At 29.5% G+C, this 27,536-nt stretch overlaps 5 protein-coding genes across 8 annotated transcripts; 3 read left to right on the forward strand and 2 right to left on the reverse strand.

Moving 5' to 3' along the window:
* Nucleotides 1-290: 290 nt before the first annotated feature.
* Nucleotides 291-1,166, reverse strand: LOC130894335 (NADH dehydrogenase [ubiquinone] iron-sulfur protein 4, mitochondrial-like). Its single transcript, XM_057801082.1, has 4 exons — nt 1,011-1,166; nt 819-951; nt 590-765; nt 291-533 (listed from the first exon to the last, which is right to left on the reverse strand). Exons 1-4 carry the CDS (start codon nt 1,055-1,057, stop codon nt 353-355), a joined length of 537 nt encoding a protein of 178 aa, XP_057657065.1. The 5' UTR covers nt 1,058-1,166; the 3' UTR covers nt 291-352.
* Nucleotides 1,167-1,184: 18 nt separating this feature from the next.
* Nucleotides 1,185-3,000, forward strand: LOC130894319 (28S ribosomal protein S5, mitochondrial). The gene is made up of 4 exons (XM_057801051.1): nt 1,185-1,394; nt 1,448-1,801; nt 2,011-2,241; nt 2,304-3,000. Exons 1-4 carry the CDS (start codon nt 1,238-1,240, stop codon nt 2,891-2,893), a joined length of 1,332 nt encoding a protein of 443 aa, XP_057657034.1. The 5' UTR covers nt 1,185-1,237; the 3' UTR covers nt 2,894-3,000.
* Nucleotides 3,001-3,879: 879 nt separating this feature from the next.
* LOC130894318 (zinc finger protein OZF-like) lies at nt 3,880-9,190 on the forward strand. Of its 2 annotated transcripts, XM_057801050.1 has the most exons (3): nt 3,880-4,375; nt 6,461-6,783; nt 7,878-9,190. In XM_057801050.1, exons 1-3 carry the CDS (start codon nt 4,032-4,034, stop codon nt 8,477-8,479), a joined length of 1,269 nt encoding a protein of 422 aa, XP_057657033.1. In that variant the 5' UTR covers nt 3,880-4,031; the 3' UTR covers nt 8,480-9,190. The 2 variants fall into 2 exon arrangements, with proteins under 2 accessions (XP_057657033.1, XP_057657032.1); XM_057801049.1 differs by lacking the exons at nt 6,461-6,783; nt 7,878-9,190 and adding an exon at nt 4,872-6,363.
* A 1,149-nt stretch (nt 9,191-10,339) lies between these two features.
* LOC130894310 (uncharacterized) lies at nt 10,340-19,308 on the reverse strand. Its single transcript, XM_057801036.1, has 4 exons — nt 18,875-19,308; nt 18,009-18,443; nt 16,005-16,829; nt 10,340-12,930 (listed from the first exon to the last, which is right to left on the reverse strand). The coding sequence occupies exons 2-4, from the start codon at nt 18,440-18,442 to the stop codon at nt 10,656-10,658; spliced, it is 3,534 nt and encodes a 1,177-aa protein (XP_057657019.1). The 5' UTR covers nt 18,443; nt 18,875-19,308; the 3' UTR covers nt 10,340-10,655.
* LOC130894315 (adipocyte plasma membrane-associated protein Hemomucin-like) lies at nt 14,960-26,547 on the forward strand. Of its 3 annotated transcripts, none has more exons than XM_057801044.1 (7): nt 14,960-15,107; nt 19,764-19,887; nt 20,007-20,329; nt 20,728-20,896; nt 24,265-24,458; nt 24,515-24,729; nt 24,917-26,547. In XM_057801044.1, the coding sequence occupies exons 1-7, from the start codon at nt 15,086-15,088 to the stop codon at nt 25,598-25,600; spliced, it is 1,731 nt and encodes a 576-aa protein (XP_057657027.1). In that variant the 5' UTR covers nt 14,960-15,085; the 3' UTR covers nt 25,601-26,547. The 3 variants fall into 3 exon arrangements, with proteins under 3 accessions (XP_057657027.1, XP_057657026.1, XP_057657028.1); XM_057801043.1 differs by lacking the exon at nt 14,960-15,107 and adding an exon at nt 17,738-17,780; XM_057801045.1 differs by lacking the exon at nt 14,960-15,107 and adding an exon at nt 19,275-19,375.
* Nucleotides 26,548-27,536: the final 989 nt, after the last annotated feature.

Here is a 27,536-nt window from a genome sequence, read left to right on the forward strand (position 1 = left end):
CTATTTATAAAATAAATTTCATTATAGGAAGTAACAAATTCAATTTACTGAATTTTTACAATACTTATGTTCCCAAAAGCTACAGTTTACGAGTTAATGAACTGTTTTGTTGTTGCATTTCAGACTGGAAAACTTGTTTTAAACATAGTTATCCAAATAATCGTATCTATATTCAAAGTTTAGCCTCTAAAATCACCTTAATTGTATGGAAAATCCAATGACTATCATTAAAAGAATTATACAAAGATCTCATCTCTCTTGGTAGCCTGCTATATAATTTTCAATCAAAATAATAATAAATAACTATTTTATTGATACATTCTGGATGATACAACAGTTTTAATTACAGAATTCACTTAGTTGATACTCTGGTACGCTTATTCCAAGCAAAGTTAATTCCATAACTTTTAGGTTTGAATTTTTTCTCTAAACTACTTTTTTGAATAAACCATTGCCAACCATTTTTTTCACAATATTCTATTGCTTCCTCTTTAGAAGAAAAATCAACTTCCATATTAGATAGAGGATCTCCACTGCAAAGTAATGTAAACATAATTTTTTTGAAATTTATTGTATTTATTAAACTCACGTTGATGCCCATCCCATTAAAGGATTTTCCCATCTTTCTCTATTATCAAAATCTATTTGCCAGTGGCCAATATTGTTTGTACCACTTTGCATACAGTTTTTAGCTGGTTCAAAGATTCTAACTCTTCGAGTTTTGACATGTTCTTCGGGAACACCTGTTATCACAGAAATATTAGTCTAAAAGAATAAAATGGTAATTATACATTAAAACAGCAGTGTTGTTTACTAACAGTTCCCTCTACAGTAATAGTGCCTTGTAATTTTTTCTTATGTTCGATTTCTTCTGGATTTAAAAGAGCGATATCATTTTTCAAGTTGGCTTCTACTTGCTTCACTGCAGACGTCGATAGAGATATTGCACCCCTAGAAATGAATGAAACTATATTATTCAAATTAGTTACGTAATTCATAGAATAGCTAACCAGTTGCATTTAGATATATTTCGAACTTTTAATAAGGCAGAAGACATTTTAGTTATTATTTAACACCTATATGATCTGTCAATTATAATATCATTCCTTTATAACTTTTTATCGCATGTAGCCTTATCTTAGAGGATTTTGAACCAGGAAATTGTGAGAGACACGTAAAAAAGAAGAATGGTTAGCTAGGTTAGAATTGGTTATCTGTCTTTTTAATTTTTTAAATTATGGCAGGACAATTAGCAAATGTAACTAGAACATTTCAAAAATTAACGTTAGCTTTTAGATGTAGAGTAGCTGCCGTAATAATTAACCCTAACAATGAAAATGATGTTCATATTCTAACACAAACTTCAACAAGAAATACAAATTTTTTCAATAAGTGTAAGCATAAATGTGTTTCCCATTAGAAAGATATTAATTTATATACCTTGTAGTGCCTGCACAGGATCTATGGAAGGGGATTACCTCTGTAAGTAATGCTGGTAAAAAGAGAGGTCGAGGTAAAAATGTATCTAAATCTAAAATAAAAGACTTGAATCGTGGTCAAATAATAGGGGTAGGGAAAGCAAATATAGTTTGGCCCGGTCTTTCTGCTCCTATAATTAGAGGAAAGGAGCTGGTAGAACAACATCAATTACCAGAGGATCCTGAGAGAGAAAAGAAACTGATTCAAATAAGAGACTCTATGGGTACATCTAAAAGACCCAAATTAAGTCCTTTAGAACGAGGTTGGTCTGGTGCTAAACTACCTGGAAGAAGTATTGGACCTCCGGATCCCATAGAAGAAGGTATAATACCACATTTTCAGGTTTAAATTCTTTTAGTTTGTTTCTTAGACTGGTTTAAATGTTTTTCTACTAAATTGTCTTTATTTTAGAACTCTTCTGATTAAAAATTGGATCTTAAAACATGTAAATAAATTTTAATCAGAAGAGACCTAATCAAGACAATTTAGGAAAAAATAAACTAATTTTATGAATTTCAATTATTGTTTTAGAAACGTTTGAAGGTTTTGATACAAAAGTATTAGAATTGAAAACTGTATTTAATATGAAAGGGAATTTTGGTAGAAAGAGACGACAATCTGCTCTAGTAGTAACTGGAAATGGTAAAGGTCTTGCTGGTTTTGCTTTAACAAAAGGAGCTGAAGCTAAAACTGCTCTAAGGAAAGCAAAAAATAGAGCTGCTCAAAAACTAATGCATATAAAGTTATATCGAAATCATACAGGTAATTTTATCTTATTTCATCTATGGATAAATTGTAAACAAAAGCATTTTTCCAAATTTCAGTTTGTCATGACTTTTTTACCCAGTTTGGTACTACAAAGATTTATGTTTGGCAGAAACCCGAAGGACATGGTTTAATATGTCATAGAGCTATTAAAACAATATGTGAAGTTGTTGGTATTAAAAATCTCCATGCTAAAGTCGAGGGATCAACAAATGTAGGAAAAATCATGAAAGCTTTCTTTTTGGGACTGATCAAACAGAAAACTCCCGAAGAAATTGCTGAAGAGAAAAAACTACATCTCGTCGAATTTTGCAAAGAAAATAATTATTTTCCTAATATTATTGCTTCTCCAAAGGAATGTAGGAAATTAGAAGAAATTCCTAAGGATGAAATTTTAGATTATAAACAATATTGTTTTGATGGAAGGGTTGTATTGAAAAAGAAAAAGTACCCACCATTTTATGCAACTTATAAATCTTATGAATTATATTTGAAAAAACAAGAAAAGATCAGGAACCAGAATGAAGTCAGAAGAAATTTGAGAGCAGAATATGGTGAAATTAGAAGTCATTTGGCAGATAAATATCCAGAATGTAAACAATATAGAAGTGAAAAGAAAGAAAACGTAGATGAAGAAAATGAACAATGAAAATTAAATAAATAGTTTTATCAGTTTTTATATTGCCTTGTTTAAAACTTGTTGTTATTTCCCCCAAATGAATAATCTTGTGAGAAATTACACAAAAGTAAATCATTTGATGTTGATAGTGCATTGATGAGTCCACAACTCCTTATATATCAATTAACTAAGGTAGTTCATTTGACTAACATTGTAAATACAAAATCCACTCAAAGCAATTTAAAAAATAATAATTAATGTTCTGGGCCTGCACGAAGAGCTATGGCATAGAAGGTCACAATAGACCTTTTCAGATCGCAGGACATATACAAACCTCATGCATTTTAAATCTAATCGTTCTGGTTGTTGATTCATAATTTTTGTGTTCATAGCAGAATAGTGGACGACCGAGTATTAAGTACATAGGCCTGCTTGCCCCACTTAACATTACTAAAGACCGGTTTCCAGTGAAAAGCTAATCAGGCGTATTAGTTTGAACCTTTTGACAAATTAGGATATCATTCCTAACCAGCTGAAGAGGGACTACATGGGCGCACGAATATTATGACCTCTGGGCCTCCTCACCAACGGCTCCTTGAAGGGGAATCTGTGCTAGTGACAAATCATTTAGTGAAGATTTGAGAGTGCCTTCCAATAAATACTATTTATTGTTATATATTAATATTATACATGTTTACTTTAAATATATGTAACTATAAGTTTTGAGACCTATTTTAAGCAAAAAAGATGAATTTTAAAATTTATTACCAGGAAATTACGTACAATTAATAATATTCAGAAAGATTATTGTAACTCATGTCAAATTGGTAGTTAAGGTTTACTCCGTTGTTAGTGCTAATGTACTCGGAACAACAGCATTTCTGTGAATTATCTGTAAACTAGTGATCTGTGGTTATTCCTACATATTCGTCTTCTTTTCTTCAAATCCAAAATTTGGATTCTTCTTTGCTACAAGATGTAAAGATACACCTACTGATTGATAGACATAAACTGATGTAAAAAATATACATATGTCAAACGGCCATTTTATTGTTTGTTGTGTACTTAGTGAACATTTCAAGACCAAATTCACACTATAAAATTTTTACATCAATTTGAATTTGAAGGAGAGTATATTTTTACCATTTATTCAGAAACAATTTTGGAAATGGAAGGCAAACAGAATGTTCTAGTACAAGTACCAACGGTTGAAATAACCGAGATTGTCAGTATAACAGAAATTTGTAGAATTTGTGCAAATCAACAAGATAAATTGATTGGAATTTATTCTGATGATGGGGAAGTTAATAATTTAAGTTATAAAATGAATTCATATCTTCCCGTTAAAGTAAACAAAACAGACGAATTACCACTTCAATGTTGTTGGCAATGTGCTTCTACAGTATTAGCATGGCATGAACTATTTTTAACCAGTATAGAAGCTGACCGAAGATTGAGAAGCTATCAATTTGTCACAGAAAAACAAAAAGAAAATGACTTGCAACAAACCAAGTATGTACACTTTTTCTATTTGTGTTGTCTATTTATTATCATTTCCAACTGATGTAGAATTAAATTTCAACATTCATGGATAAAATATTGCTTCTGTGTAGTATTAGTTATGATTATAGGAATATATTATGGGCACATATTTTTAATGAATGATACAGTTAGAATGTAATGATGCTATGTGGCTCTAAAAAATCTAAACATTGCCAGATTTAATGTTATCCTGTTTGAAAAAACTTTCAAATGAAAAATGTTTCTTTGATTGAATATGAACATATTAAAGTGGCACAAACAAAAATTTGCCTTAATGTGATCAAAATAATAGTTTTATCCATTTTTCTTCTTCGAAATATAGCAATTTTATCCATTGACATTTTTCAACAATCTATATATTTAGAATATATTTTAACAAATAGTGAAACTTAATTGGAAAAGTACAACCAAATAAATAGTTACTATGCTATCTCCCCACTCTTTGCTAACATGCTTTTTTTCATAGGAAAGAAAATAAGGGAGGTTCAAATCTACAAGTACTGAATGAAAAGTACAACAGTGAATCAGCTTTGATAGAAAAGACAGAAATATCTGATTATGATGAGAATATGGGTGAATATATGGCCATTCAACTTCCACTTCAAACTATGTACGAGCCATCCAACAAGGAAGAATTGGATGATAGTGAGGACTTATCTTCAGAAAAAATTGAAATAGAAGATGATTCTACGCTCAAAAGAGAAGTTGAAGATGTGTGCTATGGTTGTCAAACTTGCCAAATCTTATTTATATCTGAAGAAGATATGCAAAACCATATTTTACAGAATCATCCTAATCAACGAACTCTTCCATCAGAAGATACTGGAAGTAAAACGAATGTTAAAAAAGAGAAAAAGAAAAATATTAAATTGGATCAAGAGTTGATTAATGAGGCTAAAATAGTAGTAGACGGTAGAGTGTATTATAATTGCAAAGAGTGCGGGAGATGTTTATATTCTCCTTATACATATATCTGGCATATCAGGATACATACAGGAGAACGCCCTCATGCTTGCCATCTGTGTGGTAAATGTTTCAGAGTATCTCAAGGTTTAGTACGCCACCTCAAAGAAACCCACGAGGGTATCAAGAACTTTCCTTGTGATATTTGCGGAAGAAAATTTGCTAATAAAAGAAACGCTGATGAGCACAGACGAATACATACTAATGAACGACCGTATGTTTGTGATACTTGTGGCAAAGCTTTTAAACAAAAAGCTTCCTTGTATGTCCACAATCGCTCACATCAAAATGTATTTCCATTTAAGTGTTCTTATTGCCATCAGGCATTCAGAACAAGACCACCGATGTTGGTTCACATTACTAAACATACTGGAGAAAAACCATATACTTGTGACGTTTGTGGTAGAAGATTTAGGATAAAATATGAATTGAAAAGACATAAATTGATACATTCTGATGATAAACCTTTTTCTTGTGAATTATGTGGACTAAAATTTAGGCAAAAACGATATTTAAAAAATCATAATAAGTTAAATCACAATGCTAGTTAAAATATTTATATAATTGTAATATAATGTTAATTTGAATGACAGAATATTAATTTTACTTCATTATTCTTGTGATTGAAGAATTTATCAAAAATGTGACATTTAATTCAGATAGAAAAACAACTATAAAAGCGTTGAATTATGTTATCTTTTCATGGTAGTGCTGAAGAAAACTTGATGAAATAAGGAAGAATAACAGTCTCTTTAGTCTGAGGTCATAATTGCAACTGCACTAATATCGAAGTATACTAATTTGTAGAGGAAGGTTCAAAGAAAAAGTACGATTTTTCAATTTTAAAAAATGTTCAGTTGGTCAAAGGTTATTATCCATAGCTTTTAATCATTATTGTTTTAATAAATTCATACAATACAGTTAATTTCAATTGTTTCTACAATATTTTGTTACAAACTTGTTAAATGAATGCAATAAATTAATTTGGAAATTTATGGCACGTTTTAACATGACATTAAAACTATTTTTTTGATTTGTATAGAATTGGTTTAGAAAACAGTTATACTTTGATAAATTGCATATTCTTTCCAGAACTACGTTAGAACAAAATAATGATATTAAAGAATCTGATAATTCAGAGTCCGAAGAAGATATATGCGAAAAATTAAATTCTCCAATACGAAACTTGGATTATAAAGACGCGGTGGATTTATCTTCAAAAAGCTGTATATTGTGTACATTAAGTTTCAATACTAAATCAAAATTAAAAAACCATATGTTGGAAGTTCATAAAATGAAGCGTCCAGCACCAGTTGATCGGAAAAAAATTGATATTTTTGCATGTACAGAGTGCAATAAATCTTTTACAAGAAAGTTTGATATGCAGAGACATATTAAAAGGAAGCACCCTCAAAGTAAGAATCTTTAATAAAAGTAAATTTAGTACAACTGAAATTTAACAAGAAAAATGAATCTTAGTAAAATGGTTTGCTATTCACGATACTTAGGTCTAATGCAACTCAACTCAAAAAGGGACTGAAGTTACTAACTCGTCAAGAACCGATTAGTGACACACAGCAGACTCAATTGTGAACTAAACCTGACTGACTCAAAAGTAAACAGTTCATTTTGGTTTATAACAACTTGAGGTCTTTCGAATTTAACTATATAAAAAAACTTTACGTCCACACTTCTTTTGCAAATGTACAAATCATTCTCTCGGTCCATCTTTGGAATACTGCTCGCACATTGGGAGCTGGGCTGCTAGGGCAGGAGTTTCAAGTTTCCATAAGAATTACCCATAGCTAAGTAACATTGATATTAAGAAAAAATATTCAAAAAATTCTGACGATTTTCCAATAATGTGCCAATTGTCAAAATATTCAAAAATATTTGATTATGTGCATTCGACTAAGAACTCACGACAATTACGTTCATGACCACGGTCTTTCCCGTTCCACTTAGTAGCGAAAGCTTTAAGAGGTTAGGTTATAAGTTATTGAATTTTTTTTATATTTCATAATATCCCATATGGCATCAAATAATGAGGTAGATTCTCATCGTTGCAATCTGCGTTACTTGAGTTTTGAAATTTCCGCCAATTCTCTCTAACTCATGACTAACGTTCATTTTAACCCACCTCTTAACAATGGTAGTCATTTATATTAGTCATAACGTAGTCGTATGTGGAACGCTCAAAAGAGTATTTCAGACGCCGTGAACGCACCTATTATGTGTATGTCAGTATATGTCATTTCAGCGTGACGTCACAACCAGCCGCCATATTGTCTTGGAGGACAAATATTGCGATATTAACATTAAAATGATTATTAGAAGTGGTGTTTTATTTTCATTTTTTTGTCATACATATCCATTTCAATAAAAAAGCACTGGAAACAATCAATTCTCTATACAAAAATAAAATAAAATCTTTGTTCGCCACGACAATATGGCCGACGTTTCAAATCACGTTACTCAAAATATATATATTTTCTATTTTTTTTTTCAGCTTCTATAGAACCTTCGGTGAGATGTAAGAACTTAGAAATGGCAAATAAATGTAAAATAACAGAACCAGACGAAACATATTACCAATGTAATATTTGCCAAAATAAGTTTAGCACATCCTCTGTATTCATAACCCATTATAACATTCACGTAAATAACAAATTACACTGTTGCCACATTTGCGGCAAGAAATACCATAGAAGCGCTCACTTAAAACGTCATCTAGATCAATTACATTACGGAATAAAATATTCTTGTGAATATTGTGATCAAACTTTTACCAGTAAAACTACAAGAGACGAGCATTTAAATACACATACGAATAATAGGCCGTACATGTGCGACACGTGCGGGAAATCTTTCAGACAATCTTCTTCTCTTTACGTCCACAAACTATTTCATCGAGATATTTTTCCATATTCGTGTAATATTTGCGATAAAAAGTTTAGAAGAAATGGAGAACTTAAAAAACACACGTTCATACATACGGGAGAAAGACAGTTTAGTTGTGCGATATGTAAAAGACCGTTTAGGTTACGACAAGATTTGAAAAGACATATGAAGATTCATAATATTGGTCAAAATTCAACCTCTTCGAAGTAAACATACCAGGGATTTACTCCAGAAATCAACTTTATAACTTTAGTTCCAAAATATGTGATGCCTAAGTAGTCGTATCGACAAAGGCCAAGTTAACGAAAAAAGAAGAATAACAAATCTAACTTCGTTATAATCAAGTATATAACTTTTACTTACAGAATATATGATGTCTAAGTAGCCGTATCGACAAAGGCCAAGTTACCAAAGAAAGAAGAATAACACATCTAGCTTCGTTATAAAAAAGTTTATAATTTTTGGTTCCAGGATGTGAGATGACTGAGTAGTCGTGCTGACAAAGGTCAAGTTAAAGAAAAAAGAAGAATAACCTATCTAACTTTGTAACAACCATAGATATGGTGATACTAGACTGTGCAATTCATAAAGGTGTACAAAGAAAAAATAAACATCTGGTCTAGGGTAGAGCTATTTTTGTCCCACTACGCGATGAATGAGTAAGATACGAGAAGAAACACTTTGATAGAGATTACACTTTCTTTGTATCTCGTTCTAATATTGGAATACGAATTTCATAAAATACGCGATCTAGTTTTGTTTGTCTATGTTTACAATATTGTGTATCTGTAGCTAGAAATACCGTATATACCCATTGTCTCATATGTAAAAAAAAACATTTTATTCAAACTATTTAATATTGTATTCGAATAAAGTGTACATTTATACATTTATATTACAATAAATAAGTTTCTCTCTTTAGGGTTTATTTTCCACTATCTACAAATATCAATTTTTTGTCAGATTTGATATAATAATATTCCGGATTCGACAAAAAAAAATACTCGGGTTGCTGAAAGATACTTGAAAAAGTAATATCAATAATTTTAGAAAATATGCCCAATGTATCATCAAGTTAATTACAAACAACTTGTGTAATATCAAATTTAGAATGAAAAATGTCTCATTTTATCAACACTTTGATTATACAATTGCCAAAGACATTACAACATAGAGACGGGATGGCAACGTTGTAAACAGAGAGTTCATATGATTTGCTGCCCAACTGAAACCCATGAACTAGACGCTTATGGCACACAAGAACCAATTAGAGCAAACATAGGTGAATGCAAATGTTATAGAAGCAACTTTTACTAACCTAACCTCACTTTCTTGGGCCTTTTTATAGTCTTAAACAAAAATGTAAATCGAAATTACATAACCTCAACTCTACAGTTTGTGTTCAAAGTTTGCACTCGGTGCTGGCTTAGTGCATTTCCACTATGTTTAAATATCATACAATATTTTATCTACGACTACATTGAAATATACTTACATTTAAATGTATAATTTGCTACATTTAATAATGGGACTATAACGTTGATGATTTTCAGTGACATCGGTTTGTCTTTCCCGAAAAACGTACAAAAATTACCCGAGAAATGTGCAAGAACATTCCCCTTGTATATTTTTCTCGACTTTCCCGGAAGCAAGTTTTCAGTTACATTACACATAATTTCTACATGGTTAGGTTAGGGGGTTAGGTGCCATGTTTTCATGGGGAATCGTAGGCCCACTTTATTTCGAAAATTACTGTAAACGCCGATTCGGAAATGTTAAGATCATTCGTCCAAACCTTTCTTCAATAAAACGGAGCCACAGCCCGTGTGAACAGGATTATTGCCAATGATATTTGATGATGATGATCCGACCTCAGACTAAGTGATTTTTTATTGTGGGGATTCCTGAAAAGTGAAGTGTATGAAGAATGACCTCGTATAGTTGAAGGACTTGAGGAAATAATGATTGGAAATCCTGGGAATTTAAGTTTAAGTGTTTAAATTTGAATATAGGGTAATAAGATCAATTCAATTTTGACCCAAATCATAAGCATTTCAAAATAAAACAAAATTGCATTCTACAATTTATCAATAGAAAAAATTGTTCCGCAAGAAATAAACTACAAGTTCATGTAAAAAATATAAAAATGAGTTACAGTACAGAGTTATTAATTATTATGATATTATTGTATACTAAATCATTCTCAATGTCCAGACAAACATTTTTAATTTGAAACAAAAATAAATCAACGATACTTAGTTGGCCTCAAAAGGATTATACCTGCTTTTGGTAGCCGTAAACTAAAATTAACTCAATTATATAAAAAAATAGATAAGGGAGATCTCAGGGTAGAGAAATAGCTGCCGAAGAAGATAAACTCTTCCCTCTATACGACTTGATCGGAAATAAAATTGCTGTAATTGACACGAACAATGGGTATGTCAACTTTTTCCAAAATACTTCTGATTTCTTTATAACTTTTCCACAATTCTTCTTCTTCGACCTCGTCAATGTGACGAATAAATTCCAAAACTAATACGCAATTAGTGGCGGTGAGTTTACATTGGAGAATTTTCAAATAAACCGCATATTTTTCAATTTCGTTCATCGATGACGACAAAACCAAATTGAATTGTTGTTTAAAGTGATTGTAAGCGAAATAACCGAACTGATCGATAAGTTGTTCCAAGTAATTAACGATAAAACTAACCCAAGCTTCCAAACCTTGACGCTTGGATATAATTAATTTCAAACATACGGTATTGTCGAACGAGTCGATTATATTAAAAGTTTTTTCCCAATAGGAAAGGAAAATTTGAAGGAAAGAGTCATCGACGGTTTCGTCGGCTTCTTTGAAAAACGCCGGGAAAAAATTATTCGTGATTTTTTTCGGTAATTTTGATAACAAATCAAACACTATACCGAAATATTCATTTCTCTCCGAAACTCTATATCTTAACACCCTCATTACAAACGAATCTAGATTCGACAAACGATTTTCAACAACGGGAAACTCTCGTTTAATACTATCAATTAAAAATTTACTCGATAGAGATTCGAGTAGTTCCTCATCGTGCATTTTCTTCAACAAACTTTCCAAATAATCCTTATTCTTCACCCCCTTAGCTTCTAATCCTTTAAAGTACTCCCAACAGGATTCGATGTATTTAGATCGAAACTTTGTGGGTACAACAAAGTCCTTCAACATATCCAACGTTTCCCTATCGTTTTTATCGATGTTATCAAAACTGTTTATAACTCTATCGAGTAAATCTTCGGAAGGGTTTTTTAAGAAGTATTTCAACGTAGCGGAAAATTGGTGTTTGCGACTGGAAACGTTATTTTCAATTGTATTTTCCAGCATATTTAAAGTGTGTTCTTTATCCAATACGGCGCAACTTAGAAATATGGCGTGTTTTCTAGCGGATACCGCCTGTTTGGATAACAGTTGAGCGTAGGAATACAACATTTTTTCGGGTGATCTATAAAAAACGCTGTACAGCGCACGAAGGGCGGGTTGCAGAAAATCCCCCTTGCAATATTTCATTACTGTGGGTAATAATTTATAAGGTTCAGTCACCTTCGTCATTGTTTTAAGTATTTTACACTGTATATTAAATAGTTCTTTCATTTCTTTATCGTTAACGTCGATTTTATCTTTTTTGGGTAAATACCTTTCGTTAATCAAATTCACATAATCTTCTGTCGGTAATAAAACGCACAGCGGATCGAATAAATCCCTTCCATCATCGGTTATTTTTTCCATAAATATTTCAATTACTTTTCTATCGAACCCTAAATGGGAATATTGTTTGATTAATTTATAATCTAATAATTCCGATGTGTCCAAATCGGTTTTAATGATTTGTGAGATATAGGGCGATAGAGTTCTCGGTTCGTTTCTCATGTACCATTTAATTATACCACGTATCGGGTACGTTTCGACGAGTTTATCAAAATAAGTGTTGAATATTTCGTTTCCGAAAACGCCTCGTTCTTTTTTGGTTAAAACCGATGTTAGAGTATATTCGAATCGCGATAGAGATTCTTCTTCTTTTACCACTTGTTGTATTATAGTTATGATGTTATTGGCACCGTGAGGGATGGCCGTTGAAGGGAATTTTAGGTTATAATCGATTACTTTTTCTATTATATCTTTATCGTCTATATCGAAATTTTCGTTTTTAGCGAAACTGGATTGTGTAAGGAATATTAATTCCGGGAAATCTTTTAGGTTTAGACAATAATCCGGTTTCTTTATGCTGAATTTTATAAACATGATTAGAAATTTTGTTTGTATTGATCGATATGTCGGCGAGTCCTTAAATACTTCCGGAATGAGTTTTGCCATTTCGATGTAAATCCGTTTAACCAAAGATAAATCGTCGAGATCCATTAATTTGAAATCTTTTTGATCCACTATGTCGTTCATGAATTCGCTCAGTACAATTTTGTAATTTTTACCGTTTTTAAATAAAAATTCTAAATGTTTTTCTACTAAATTTCTGAAATTATATAAGTGGAAATCCTTTGTGATTTTCAAAATTTTGATTTGTTCATCTATATATTTCCAATGGTTTTCGTTGAAGTCGCCTAGATCGAAATCATTCGAGAGCTTGGATAACAAATCGCATCTAATGAAACTGTCTTCGTTACGGTGCCTAAAAAAACAAACGAAACATTAAAAATTGTAGACGGTGAAATTATTAATATTTCTCTGTATCAATTTAATCCACATATATAACAATGAGCCTCATATGTTGCTAGTTTAATTAATTTGAAACTTATAGGAACTTAAACAATTATTTTAACACTTTTCCACCATATATTTTCTCATGTTTGATGATCTTTTCATTTAGAGGTGCAACAGTAACACCCCTGTGAGGGAAAACAAAATAATCTATACAATTGATCATCCCCCATGATTTTTTTTCATTTTCTGATACTCTATTACTGTACCGATGTATCAGTAGAGCCCCTAAGAGGGGCAAACAAAATAATTTATGTGATTAAGCAGCCTCAATGAATTATCAACGTATTGCTGTTTTGGTTCATTTGAAAGTTATAGGGAAACAAATTTAATCCTCTCCACTATTTTTTTTTCAGGTCTGCTGTGTTCAGAACACACTGTCAAAAATTGGATTTTCTGAGTTTAATTTGTTTTAAAAATCGCTTTTCTGAAATAAATTTGGTAAAAGATTGACCTGGTCAAAAATTGGAATTTTCTAACTTTCCTTTGGACAATAATTTATTTATTTGAGTATAATTTTTTCATCAATTTTCATTTCTATCAAAAATTGGCTTGCCTTTGGTTCATTTAACTAAAAATTGGCATTCCTATGTTAAATCTCTTAATAAAATTGGCACTTCCAAGTTAAATTGGTCAAAAATTAGCTTATTTGAGCTTAATTTGGTCAAAAATTATTATTCTTCTTTTATTTAATCAAAAATTGGTTTGTCTATGGTTCATTCAACTAAAAATTGGCATTCTTATGTTAAATCTATTAATAAAATTGGCACTTCCAAGTTAAATTGGTCAAAAATGAGCTTATTTAAACTTAATTTGGTCAAAAATTATTATAATTCATTTATTTCATCAAAAATTGGTTTGTCTATGGTTCATTCAACTAAAAATTGGCATTCTTATGTTAAATCTATTAATAAAATTGGCACTTCCAAGTTAAATTGGTCAAAAATTAGCTTATTTGAGCTTAATTTGGTCAAAAATTATTATTCTTCATTTATTTAATCAAAAATTGGTTTGTCTATGGTTCATTCAACTAAAAATTGGCATTCTTATGTTAAATATATTAATAAAATCGGCACTTCCAAGTTAAATTGGTCAAAAATTAGCTTATTTGAGCTTAATTTGGTCAAAAATTATTATTCTTCTTTTATTTAATCAAAAATTGGTTTGTCTATGGTTCATTTAACTAAAAATTGGCATTCTTATGTTAAATCTATTAATAAAATTGGCACTTCCAAGTTAAATTGGTCAAAAATTGGCTTATTTAAGCTTAATTTGGTCAAACTTTGTCATTCTTCATTTATTTCATCAAAAGTTGGCTTGGTTGTGGTTAATGTAACAGAAAAGTATCATTCCTATGTTAATCTACTGATAAAATTGGCATTTCTAGTTCAATTAGGTAAAATATCGTCCATTTTAACTTTTGTTTGGTCAAAAATGAGGTTATTTGAGCTTAATTTGGTCAAAAATTGTCATTCTTCACTTATTTCATTAAAAATTAGCTTAGCTATGGTTAATTTAACTGAAAATTTTTATTCTTTATATTTATCAAAAATTGACTTGGTTAATATATGAAAAAATTGGTGTTCCTATGTTACATCTATTAATAAAATTGGCATTTCTAGTTTAATCTGGTAACAAATTGTTTATTCTAACTTTGATTTTGTCAAATATTAACTTATTCAAGCTTAATTTAGTCAAAAATTGTCAGTCTTTACTTCTATCAAAATTGTTTTGTCTATGGTTAATGCAACCATAATGCATTCTTATGTAAATCCGACAAAATTGAGATTTCTAGTTTAATCTGGTAAAAAATTGTCTATTTTAACTTTGATTTGGTCAAAAATTAGTTTATTTGAGCTTAATTTGGTAAAAAACTGTCATTCTTCATTGTCTATGGTTATTGTAACTAATAATTGGCATTCTTACTTTAAATCTATTAATACAAATGACATTTCTAGTTTAATTTGATAAAAAATTGTTATTATTGAAGTTTTTGTCGAAAATTGGTTAACCTGTTTAATATCATTCAATGTTAGTGAAAATCGCACATTTTTAATATTTTCAAAATGATGGAAAAACGAAACAAATGTAAGAAATAACGATACAATAATTGCTTCAATATTTTATTCAGTTGGTTAGGTTAGGTCTTCCCCTATCTATTTCAATACCTCCAATGAGTTCCAGGAATTGCTAAAGTAGATGCAACTAAACCCCTTGTAGGACCTGAATCCTTCTACGGAACTGACTACAAGATAATAGAGAACATACTAGAAGATGAAGTAGATAAATAATCAGTCATCTATAACCTAAAAATTTCGATTGCATGTGTGAATATCAACAGGACGCTTTTCGAGACATAACCGCTTCAATAGACATGTAAAGACGTAGGTTTAGTGGAAGATGCAACCTGCAGATTCTGCTATGTACATGAGGAAGCCTCTTAAAATGCGAGAGTCTTTAGAACTTCAAATCACCACACTTGAAAGCAAATAAAAGTTTGTTGACAGCTAGAGCCATCTCACAACTTAAACGTTCTGAAAGAAGACGGATTAATACATCACCTATCAAAAATGAGCACCACCTAATGCCAAAGCTTAAAAAAGAACCATAATAGAACTTTTCGGTTACAATCTAGATGACACCCTATACAATACATCCATATATTTTGCAACATATTGTAAATTACTGATTCATTTTGCAACTACATTCATTTTCAATTCCGAATACTGATCAAACGATTTATTAAAAGTAATTTAGGAGATATTATTAATCACTCAGTTGTACATTTCTTGAAAAATACCAACTGAAACCAAATTCCATTGAAATTATTTTGAGACAATTCTGAAGATTTTTGTGCACTCGAATAAATGATTTCACTAAATCTCAATTTTGTAACCTGTTATTTCGATTTTATTATCCATCTTAAATTATTTGAAATACAATTACTAAACTTGTTTAATAAGAAAAAATTAAATATTCGCTTACCTAAAACAAATGTACTTCAAAACTTCTTCCAGAGTGTTTAAATCATTATTTTCCTTGCATACAGAAATGAGTAAACAAAGTAAAGATTTCCTCTCAGTGATATTAGATGAAACATTTATTTTGTCTTTGATGAGGGGAACCGCTTTGGAAGGTTCGTAATATTTCAAAAATTCTGTGAAGTTTCGTTCCTGTTGATCATAATGAGCCTCAGCCCATTTTAAAGTAATTTCTTTTGGGGGATTTAGAGTTTGTAATGAACGAAATTTTAATACAATATCATACAAGGATTTGTTGGGGAAGATTTCATTGCAGGTTTTTTGGAATAAATTCCATCTGGCATTTTTTGGGTAATACTGTAATAATCTGACGCTGGAACAATATGCATTGAGTTGTAAAAAATTTCTGGGAAACAATTGTTTGTATATGGGTAGAAAATTGTTGCCGAGTTTTTTTATTAAGACGGATTTATTCAAAAATTTCAAATATCTTTCACTATCTTTAGGTATATCGTCTTTTGCTATTGTTACCATATTTTTGGTTGTTCTTCTACCGATTTTAAAAAGTTTTATTTGACCTTTTTTCTCTAGTGAAAGGAGCAGTTCTGGATTCTTGCAAGCAACTTTATGAATAACTTTGTCTTCTTCGTATATTGTATGAGTAATTTTATTAAAATGCATCAAATAGAATTCAAAAAGCTCTTCACTTTTCTTGTATATGTTCAATACTTGATTTGGACGAAATAGAATTTCGTTTTCTTCTAATTCAGACTTTATTTTGGATACAGAACATTTGTGTAGAATAGCAGTAGATACTGCATAGCCATATCTAGAAAAGTGGAATTATAGAACAGTTAATAATATTTATAACGAGTAATACACTACATCAATAACAATTAGGTATTATAATTATAAAAATTCAACTTCGATTAATCCAAATTGGTTAGAAAAGTACCCACAAGAGTTTTGATAGAATCTAATCACCTATTAAATCAATTAAAATTAAAAAAACGTATCAAAAAACCCATTTATTAACTTCAACTAATCAAACTCTTGGTAATTCAATCAAAAGTAAACTTAGTAAAGAAATACAGAACAGAAATATCCCAGCACAAGTAATCAGACCTTAGAAAACACAAAATATACCATAATAGGTAAAAATAGTTTCAAAAATGTTTCCTTTTGAGTAAAGAAGTACTAGAAAGTTTAATAGATCCTTTTTCTGTTAGAAGAAACTACTAACTTGCTATAGCTTGGCTAAGAATAGCAAAATGAAAATATACAAAGCTGCCATCAAGAAATTGACCTCCTCTATTTGATAAATAAAAAGAAAGATCTGAAGATAATCGAGAGAAAAATATTTTACTGGGACCAAATATTACGGGAGATGAAAAAAGAAAATTAGAAAAAAAAAAGAAATGATAATTAAAACACAAAGACTGGAAACATCATGAGAAGGAAGCCTACAGAAATGAATACCTCTATGTTCAAAAGGCAGACAAAGAAATATCCAGAGAAACCAAATTGGAGAAGATACCAGAGCTCTAGAACAAGGGGAGTAATCCATTCCAATAAAGGATATTTTACATGCTAACAATAATCCAAAAGATTGAATGGAATAAAGATCATCAAGGATAGGAAATAATTACAATAATGACAGAAAAAACGAAAAGAAGAGACATGGGGCAAAATAAAAGAAATGTGAAGACTTGAAACACATTATACAGATCAGAAACCTCCTGTTTAGGAGACATGTACAATTTCCACCCAACTACCAAAGGTAAACTGTTTATCTTTGGTCTTTCAATGTTATAATAGTTATGTAGTGTTGGTGTTCAGTATCTATACACATTCTACTATTAACATATCAAAACTAACACAATGAACTCAGAAATTAGAGTATAATACATAGTTAAGTATAAAAATTGCATTATTCTTGAGAAAGTGTTGAAGGCATTTATAATTCATGTTTTAAGTTTAGTTTCAATATATTCTAAATAAAACTTACTTTTTATTAACAGCATCAAACAAAACATCCATCTTTTCCTCTGGCCAACATTTTGAAATCTTGTTTAGTAACTTTTTCCTCATAGAGAATGATAAACAAGGTAAAAATTCATATACGAACTTTATAATATCCATATTGTCAAAAGCCGATCCAACTAACCATCCTTGTTTCAAAATCTTACTTATATATACTTCGTTTCCTTGTTTGAGGATTTCTAATAGTTCTTTAGTTCTTTTAAAATGTATCAGTGTGTCAATATAAAATAGATTTTGTTGGTAAGTAACTGGTTTGAGATTTGTCAATTCGCTTTCTAGTTGTTGTTCATTAGGAAATTGTGTATTGGACAATAATTTGAAGAAATTCTTCTTCCTCTCATTTACTGTATCACCTTCTATATTATAGAAATGTATTGCAAAAATTGGTTGGTCACCCATTCTAGTTGAAACAAAAATTGAGTATTAAGCTAGGTTTATGCAGCCAAAATTAAAATTAACATTTAACTAAACTTTCTTGGTGGTAATTTTTTGGTTTATGCAGTAAATTAAGGATAAGGTTTAGGATAGGTAAGGATTAAGAAAATGATAAGAGGAGCTAATAATAATCATATTGTAAATAGTAAAAAAAGTTTTTATAAAAGTAATAAAAAATTATTAACAAATTTTTAATAATCAGTTTTATATAAAATTATAAGCATTCAATGATAATACATGTCCAAATATCAGTTACTTTTGAACTTTTTTTAATATTATTTCATATATTTGTAGGTATTCCTTTAATAAAAATGATCTCACCGACAGACGTTTTTCAAAATGTAGGCGTTTTTGTTTATTATATGCAACTTATGAAAGTAAAATATTTTAACTTACCTTAGATTACTTTTTACCTATGGATAAAAAATTCTAGACTAGAGATCATACACAAGGATCGAATACAAAATTTAAACTGGTTTTCTCAAAACCGATTGATTAAAAAAAATTTACAATTACACTACTTGCCACAAGAAACATTGTTGGCCTCGTAATACACGGTAATGAGCTATAATTTTAAAAAATAGTCAATGTAAAAAAGAAGAAACAGAAATTTTCTCGAAATTTTTAGTAAATAATCAAACGAACAAGGAATATCATTAAATAAATTAATATTATTAGATTTATTTACATTTACTTTTATTATAATTTATACTGTTAAAAGCACCAAGTCATTGATTGACATTCATTGTCATATTCAATAACAAATAAACGTCAAAATGAATTGTCAATCTTGCAACTTTACCTATTACCGTGTAGCAAAGGTCATCAAGATAATAGTTTATATATCAGTAAGTGCAAGTAATGTTAAGTTGTTTAGAATATCGAATTAAATTATAAGTAAGTAATGAAAAGTTTTAATTATATTTATGTGAAAAAAATTTGTCGGAAACATGTATTAAAAATATATACATTAAATTAAGTATAGTGTTTTATTATATTTTCTAAATTATAAAATAATTTGAGTAAAACGTGGAAGCAATATACGAATTAAAATACATATTAACCGGTATCTACGTTTAAATATTACTAATTGTTTGAATTCCAATGTGTCTAATAAATACAAAAGTAAACTCGAGAAGTGTGAAACATACCAATTATCTTTTTATTTTTTTTATCCATATATTTTCATGAAATTTTAATATAATAATATTTTCATTGATCGAATACAAAATTTATCACTAATGTAATTTTAAATTTTTATAACTGGATTATAATTTTATTTCAGACATGGGTTTCTTAGGAATAATAAAGTTTTTCCTGAAAAGTTTACTTTACATTAGTATCTTAGGGACAATAATTGTATTTATACCAAATTTACCACCATTTGCTGAAATAAAAAAGCCTATTAAGTAAGTAATCATTAATTTTGTAATGTGGTTTAAATATAGAAGAGCGATGATTCGAGGTTCATTATCACTATATTTTTTTACATTCTAACTGAAAAAATGTCCATTGAATATTTTTTCAGGCTAGCAAAATTCAGAGACCTAACGGGTCCCTTAGCCCTTAATGAAAAACTAAAAGATATGAAAATATGGCATCAGGGTGATCTCTCAGGTCCTGAAGGTTTTGCTGATTATAATGGTGAATTATACACTGGTTTAAACGGTGGAAATATTGTAAAATTAGTTGGAGATAGAATTGAATTGGTAACAAAAACAGGTAAACCTTGTAAAGGACACTACGAAGAACATATTTGTGGGAGACCTTTGGGAATGGTATTTGACAAAAATGGAAATATGATTGTAGCAGATGCTTATTATGGAATTTTGAGAATAAATGTAAAAACAGGTAATTTTTTAAAGCTTTCAATTTATTACCATTTCTTAAAATAACTGACTGACTAATTTATGAGAATATCAAAAGATCAAGTATATAAAACTATAAAACATTTCTTTTATCAATAAGATAACCTTTTAGATCATTTTTGAAATATTTATGGATATTATAAGATGTTTTGAGCAATTATTTCACTTTAAATATATAGATACGAGATTCAGAAACTCAAAATTTGTTTAGGTCTGAGTATATTTTATGATAATAAAGTCACAAAAAAGGGAAGTTCTAAGTTGTAACTCTCAAATATGTTATCATTTGTTGTGTAGATCATTGAAATATAACAAATATAACTATATAAAGAAATCGTGGTCTTTAAAGTTATTTATGCAATATTTTGTATATGATTGTAGGTAACAAAGAGATACTGGTTTCTCCAAATGTTGAAATTGAAGGTAAAAAACCAAAATTGTTCAATTCCGTTGCATTGGCCAGCAATGGAGATATATATTGGACAGATTCTTCTACTCAGTTTGAATTAAATGACATTGTATATGATTTTTTGTCTGACCCTTCTGGAAGGTAAGTTTTATTAAAATCCGTATCGTGAAAATTAACAAATAAATTGAACATTTAACTTGTTTTTATATAATAAAAACTAATATTAGTTCCCACAAACTTGTTCTGTTGTTTTCAATCTGAAATACTGATATTCTAGATACATTCAAGCCAGTTAAAGATTATACAAGTTCGATAAGGTACATATACATCTTTAATATGGCTTTTCAAATGGAAAATCTAACTTTTTTCATCTTTTTTCATATACATATTGCACCCCTGGTCAAATAGAGTTGAAAAATGATAAAATCTCTTTTATTGGCGCCGAAAAACTTAAAAATCCTGAATAATGTCTCGTAAATAGTTACTATTGTATTAACTTTATCGGTTTTTGAATTGATCATCTGAAAAGTATTTTTTCAAATGCTTATTACTTTATAGTTTGTTGTTATGTATAGTATAGACCTAAAATCAAGAACATTTAGAAGCATAAACATATCGAATGGCCTAAGAAATTTATTTTTTTTTAATTCACTTTAGTTAGCTTTGGGGTATTTCTTTGCTTTTATCATTTATTGGTTTGACTATGATTTATTTAATATATTTTATATATTTAACATTTTCTTTGCTCATGAAACACAATTATTGATGGTTCCTGTACATTTGTGACACGTCCATGTGTTTCACAAACTTACCGATGAGATCTTGTGTTATAAAATTATCCAGAGACATGCGGAAAAATATTTTAGGGCTACAGTAATTGAAATAAAAACTTGTTTATATCAAAAAACAAGAAATAATACATTTTGGAACTTTCATTTTGTCTTGTTACAATCTATAGATTTCTCTTTAACCATTGTTGATAATTATTGATTTGTGAATTTGTCATAAACTTCGGGTTAAATTAAAATTATATAAAAGGTACTTAAAAATACAATATCTCTGTAGTTTTTTCCTAAATCTTTTATTTAATGAAGTCAGTTTTGTATTCTATGTAAATTATATGGATTTGTAAATTGATTACAATATACTTTCGTTAGGATTCTGAAAATTTTATTTTAAAATCAATTGAATTGCCTGTATAACTGTCATGATGGTTATTAACCTTGACCCCTATAAATAATAGTTTTAAAACACTTTACTCAACTCATTCTGTTTGTATATTTGCGATTTTCAATTTGATTTTGTTTTTATTAGTTTATTTTTTTTTAATTAGAATGAAATGTGTGTACAAAGTAAAAAATCAAGCGAAACTTTAGTCTAATTGTGAATAGCATTGAAAATTTATAAAAATGTACCAAATTCAATTATTTTTTCGAAAATTTTTGTTTGTGGATTTATGAAAAAAAATATGGGAAGTATCTCAATGGAAGATTTTAAATGTTATCATAAATGCACCTCTTTCAATATAATCGTTTATAACTCTTTGAAAAGCATCAAAGGAAGTACATATATTTTTGTGTCTACAAAAAATATACATTTTGAAAAAAAAATCGAAAAAAATTGTTCATCAATTTTTTTAAATTAAATTTTATTAACGCCTCTTGAAATAAACTTTTTTTTAATAATCCTATAGATATAATATTTATACACCTCTCCTAACTGATTGCAGAATTAAAATTTTTTCATTTTAAATAACAAAAAAATATTTGTAGTAAAAAAAGATATGAAATTACGAAAATAAAAAAAGTTAAATGTGCATTATAATCGAAAATTTTGAGAGGTTATTATTTTAAATGTGAAAAATAAATATTGTATATATTTTTCAATTCAGTAGAAAAATGTAAAAACTCCAATAAATTACTTGTAAAAAAGTTATCAACAGTTATATGTGAATTAATACATTACATGGGCATTTGAAGCCGTACACTAATATAAGTGTTCATTTTCTTTTTCTATAATTCTATTCAATTCCAATGATTAACCTACAATCAGAATTAAATTGTTACTGACAGTTGAAAACAAACTATTGACAGACAAATCAGTGATAACAATTTTTCTTCTTTTTTTATAGAACCACAGAATTATATGCGTACAAGTACCTATATGTATTACATATATGACAAGTACGTGATAAAGTTTGACAACAAATGTCAATTTTCTTCAAAAGTCAAATGTCCACGTGAAATTTTTCACAATATTGACAGCTACAAATCAAAATTAAATATCATTGGTTGCTACATTTTGACAGGAATGATATTTATTAAAATATAAGTCTGATGAAACAGGTTTTTTTTAAAGTAATGTTTTGTCAGCTATAATTAAAAAATTATTAGGCCTAAATCATCAATAAATTTGAAAATAACCAAATTTTGACTTTTTAATAAACGAATAGCCTGTGTAAACGTAGGAGAAACGTCATTTTGAATCTTTAGAGATGGGATTTTATTAGCATTTTTATAAGTTATTAAATAACTGTTTTTTTATCAAATTTTAACTGAGTTCTAATCAAGATTCAATAATAGCCAAAGAAATCCGTAAATTTGAAAAAATTTCAATGATATATTTTTGTTGTATATGTTGAGATGGAAATCTATTTGAAGTTCTTGGCAGAATTCAACAGTTTCCATCACAACTCTAGTCACGTCACAATTGTAACCTATGTAAAGGTGGACATAATCGCATCCACAGAAAAACAGTCAATTTGACAAATTATCAAGAAACAATGAGGAATTTTCGTCATATAGAGATGGAAATTCATTCAATCTTTAAATATAACTATAATTCCTACCAGAATTTAAGTTTTCTGTAATAATTCTAAACCCATCACAATAGTAGCCTGTGTAAACATAGACATTGTCGCATTCACGGAAAAACTGTCAATTTGACAAATTATCAAGAAACAATGAGAAATTTTCGTCGTATAGAGATAGAAATTCCTGAAGAGTTTGAAAATAACTATTGCACAAGAATTCAACAGTTATCTATAATAAGTCTACTACAGACAAATAGCCTGTGTAAACGTAGGTAAATCGAATCAATTTTATGAATCATCTGTATTGAGTAATCAATTTCGGATAAATGGAGATGGGATTCTATTATAAGTTCGACTAGTTTTAAAATAACTTATCAAATTTGGACACAGAAAAACAAAATACCAATTTTAGTCCTCTTGGAACAAATAATGAGAATAAATGTGTAACTATAACTATATTTAGGATAATTATTTTATGCGTTTGATAATTTTCCATACATATTCATACAAAAAAAAAACAATTTGCTGTCATAAAAACGAAGGTTTATATAAAAAAACACGCAAAAATGTTGATTTTTCAATTTTCTACTGCAAATATATAAATAAAAGTATTTCTATAAAAAAACTTTACATTAATGAGTTTATTTGTTACATTATTTTTTTTTTCATTTTTTCTTATTAAAATATAAATTTTCAGGTTAATCCATTATGATGCTAAAACTAAGAAAAACAAAGTCCTCATTGACCAACTAATGTTTGCAAACGGTGTACTTTTACTCAACGATGAAGAAATCGTAGTTGTTGGTGAATCGTTCGGAAATAGATTGAAAAGATACTATTTGAAGGGTCCTAAGAAAGGCACCCATGACATATTCATTGAAGGTTTACCAGGTAAATTCATTTATATATAAATTAATTTTACAAAATTTAATGCATCGTTTTATTAGGTTTTGTCGATAACTTGAAAAGTGATGGGAAAGGTGGACTGCTTTTGTCTTTGATTGAGTCTTACGATGCTGAACATCCTTCGATAAACTACATTTTGTATCCTTTTCCTCGTCTCAGGAGATTTATAGTTAGAACATTGGGTATAATTGAATATATGATGATAACTTTGAATAGATACTTTCCATCGGAAATTGCACAGAAGGCTATATATCATGTAAATATAAAAGTTCTATAATTATAATATTTATGAATATAATATATATGTATATAATTTTTTCTCACAGGAAATATTCAATTATAAAATATTTGGGTTTTATACTTGAAATAATTGTCAAAATCAGAAAATGTTGTAAAATTCAATTTCAATATTTATTTATCAACAAACTTAATTTATTTTTTAGATTGGGTCTTATGGTATGATCAAAGGAGCACTTTCCTTTCCCCGTACCAGCTTAGTCCGCATTTCAAATACTGGAGAAATCTTAGAATCTTATCATACCTCTTCCAAGAACGTGAGCATTTTTTCAGAAGCTCATATTTTTAAAGACAAAATATATTTCGGTAGCCCCTTGAACAATTACATAGGAGTATTACCTTTAAAATCCTTGGGTTTCGAAGAACAACAGGCTAAACATAAAACTGATACAAAGGAAGTTCCACAACAAGCAACCACACCTAAACCTACACAAGCTCCAACAGCGAAACCTACACAACCTCCAATACAAAAACCTACACAAGCTTCAACAGCGAAACCTACACAATCTTCAACACAAAAACCTACACAGGTTCCTGCAGCGAAACCTACACAGGTTCCTGCAGCGAAACCTACACAAGCTCCTACTGCGAAACCTACACAAGTTCCAACAGCGAAACCAACCACGGGTTCGACACCTAAACCTACACAGGCTCCAACACAGAAATCTACTTCGGCTCCATCAGTCAAATCTGCTCAGGTGCCTACCCGTGTACCAACTAAACCTACTCAAGCTTCAGCTGAAAAGCCCAGTCCGGCTCCAACACCAAAACCTGTTCAGACATCAACGGCTAAATCTAAGCCAGCAAAACAGGAATCGCCTGGGCAATAAACTGGAATTTAGCTTTTAAAGCAAAATTTATTTTATCACAATTAAACACTGCTCAACCTGCTAAAAATTGTGTTTAGTTGTGTATAATCAGAATAATTAATTTTAGAGTAATGAGCGGTTCTTAAAAATATTTGTTATATTATTTAGGCTATTGATATTCGAATTTTAAATACGAGAATCCTCAAGCAACTTCGTAATTCCATATAAATTGTGATTTACATGATTTGTGATATATGAAAAGGGGGGAATTGGATAATGATAATTTATACGATTGTTATCCGTGGGGTTAATTACACTATACACTACACTAACTTAAAATAATTCACTTATCACTTAAATAATTTATTTAAATTCCTCGATTACTTTCTATTTCAGTCTGTTCATTATGACTATTTATTATAAACTGAAGTAAACTGCTCTTTATATATTTATCACAGAATAATTCTCGAAAGTTCTAGAAAGAAACAAATAAATAAATAGATTCTAGTATATCCAAGCAGGACCGGCTCCAGGGTGGAGATTAGTTCGTAACAATATTATCCGATTCTCCATCTTAATAGCAGATCTAATTTATTTACTTTTTAATATATTTTTTAGTTATTGGGTATTTTGTAGAATTTAGATTTGGAGGTTTGTTGATGTACGAGATACTGTGTAAGATGCAATTATTTACAAAAAATATATATAAGTATCTTTTCCTTCCTTTTGGAAGGAACTCGATGAATCTCAACATTCTTCAGGCTTCCGATAAGTCAAGCACAAATCACATTCTTGAAATGCATTTATGCAGTACCATTCCATATAAAAAAAATGTTTTATTATATTTGTTAATTTATTTACTGTTAAATGTAACAACATGATAATATGTGTGCAATTATTTGGTAGAAAAAATTTTGTACTTTTTTAGACAGGTTGTAAATTAATAATAGACAAACTTTTCATAATAATTTATGATTTTCTTTTAACTTATACGTTCACAAACATACTCCACATAAACAACGAAGTGGAAGAATGTCTGAAGGATCAAATGGAGCCTTATTGGAGGAACACTCCAGGTCTAAGACAATGGGCAGTGTGGCAGCAGGAGTAGATGCAGAATGAATGGAAGACTGCACTGACCTGCCCTGCTACTAAGATACTGGCTAAAGTCATTGCGAAGAGACTGGAAGCATTATCCGAGGCTCTTTAAGGGCCGTAGTACCAGTAGAGTATCCTGACCATTTCGCTACAAGGATTTTAGTACCTTGAAGGAGTAGTAGTAACCCCTAGGGAAGTGGGACACAAAAACCTAAAAAAAATAGCCTCCTTTGGGAGGAATCTATGTATTTAGGAAGCAGAACAATAAGATAAAGAGTACAAAATATCTTCTAGGTATAAATGCAGAGTTACTGTAAAAACAATCTATCAATTTTTGGAAAATAAAACAAAAAAAAATGTTAGTGGTTTATTTCGAATTTCACAAGCAAGGCTTCTACAATTTCGAATTACATCGACCTTCAATTCGAGAAGATATAATAAACTATATAAATATTTAACAATTTTTTAAATAGTTCAACAAGCTACCAGTGATTTAAAAAAAATAATTCGATCTTATAAACAAATAAAATATATACAGGATGTCCAGGAACTTGATAACAACTCGAAATTACTAAATTTGTTTGTATGTCCATCCAACCTAATCTATATATACTTATAAGTTACTTAAAAAGGGAGATTGTCCTTTGGAGAAGTTAGTAAAGTTTCTAAAGATATAAAAAAAAACTACCACAAACTTGGTATGTAGAGTGATAAATTTTACAAAATAATTTCTTCGATGGGGGTCACAGAAAAAATGAAGTTGATAGCATCCCACACAAAGTTATCAAATATATGAGAAATAATCTTCATGGAAGTACTAAGAACTACCAGAACAAAGAAAAATATACCAAACGACTGA

The sequence above is a fragment of the Diorhabda carinulata genome, chromosome 5 (genome assembly GCF_026250575.1).
Source record: "Diorhabda carinulata isolate Delta chromosome 5, icDioCari1.1, whole genome shotgun sequence".
In the NCBI taxonomy this organism is placed as follows: domain Eukaryota; kingdom Metazoa; phylum Arthropoda; class Insecta; order Coleoptera; family Chrysomelidae; genus Diorhabda; species Diorhabda carinulata.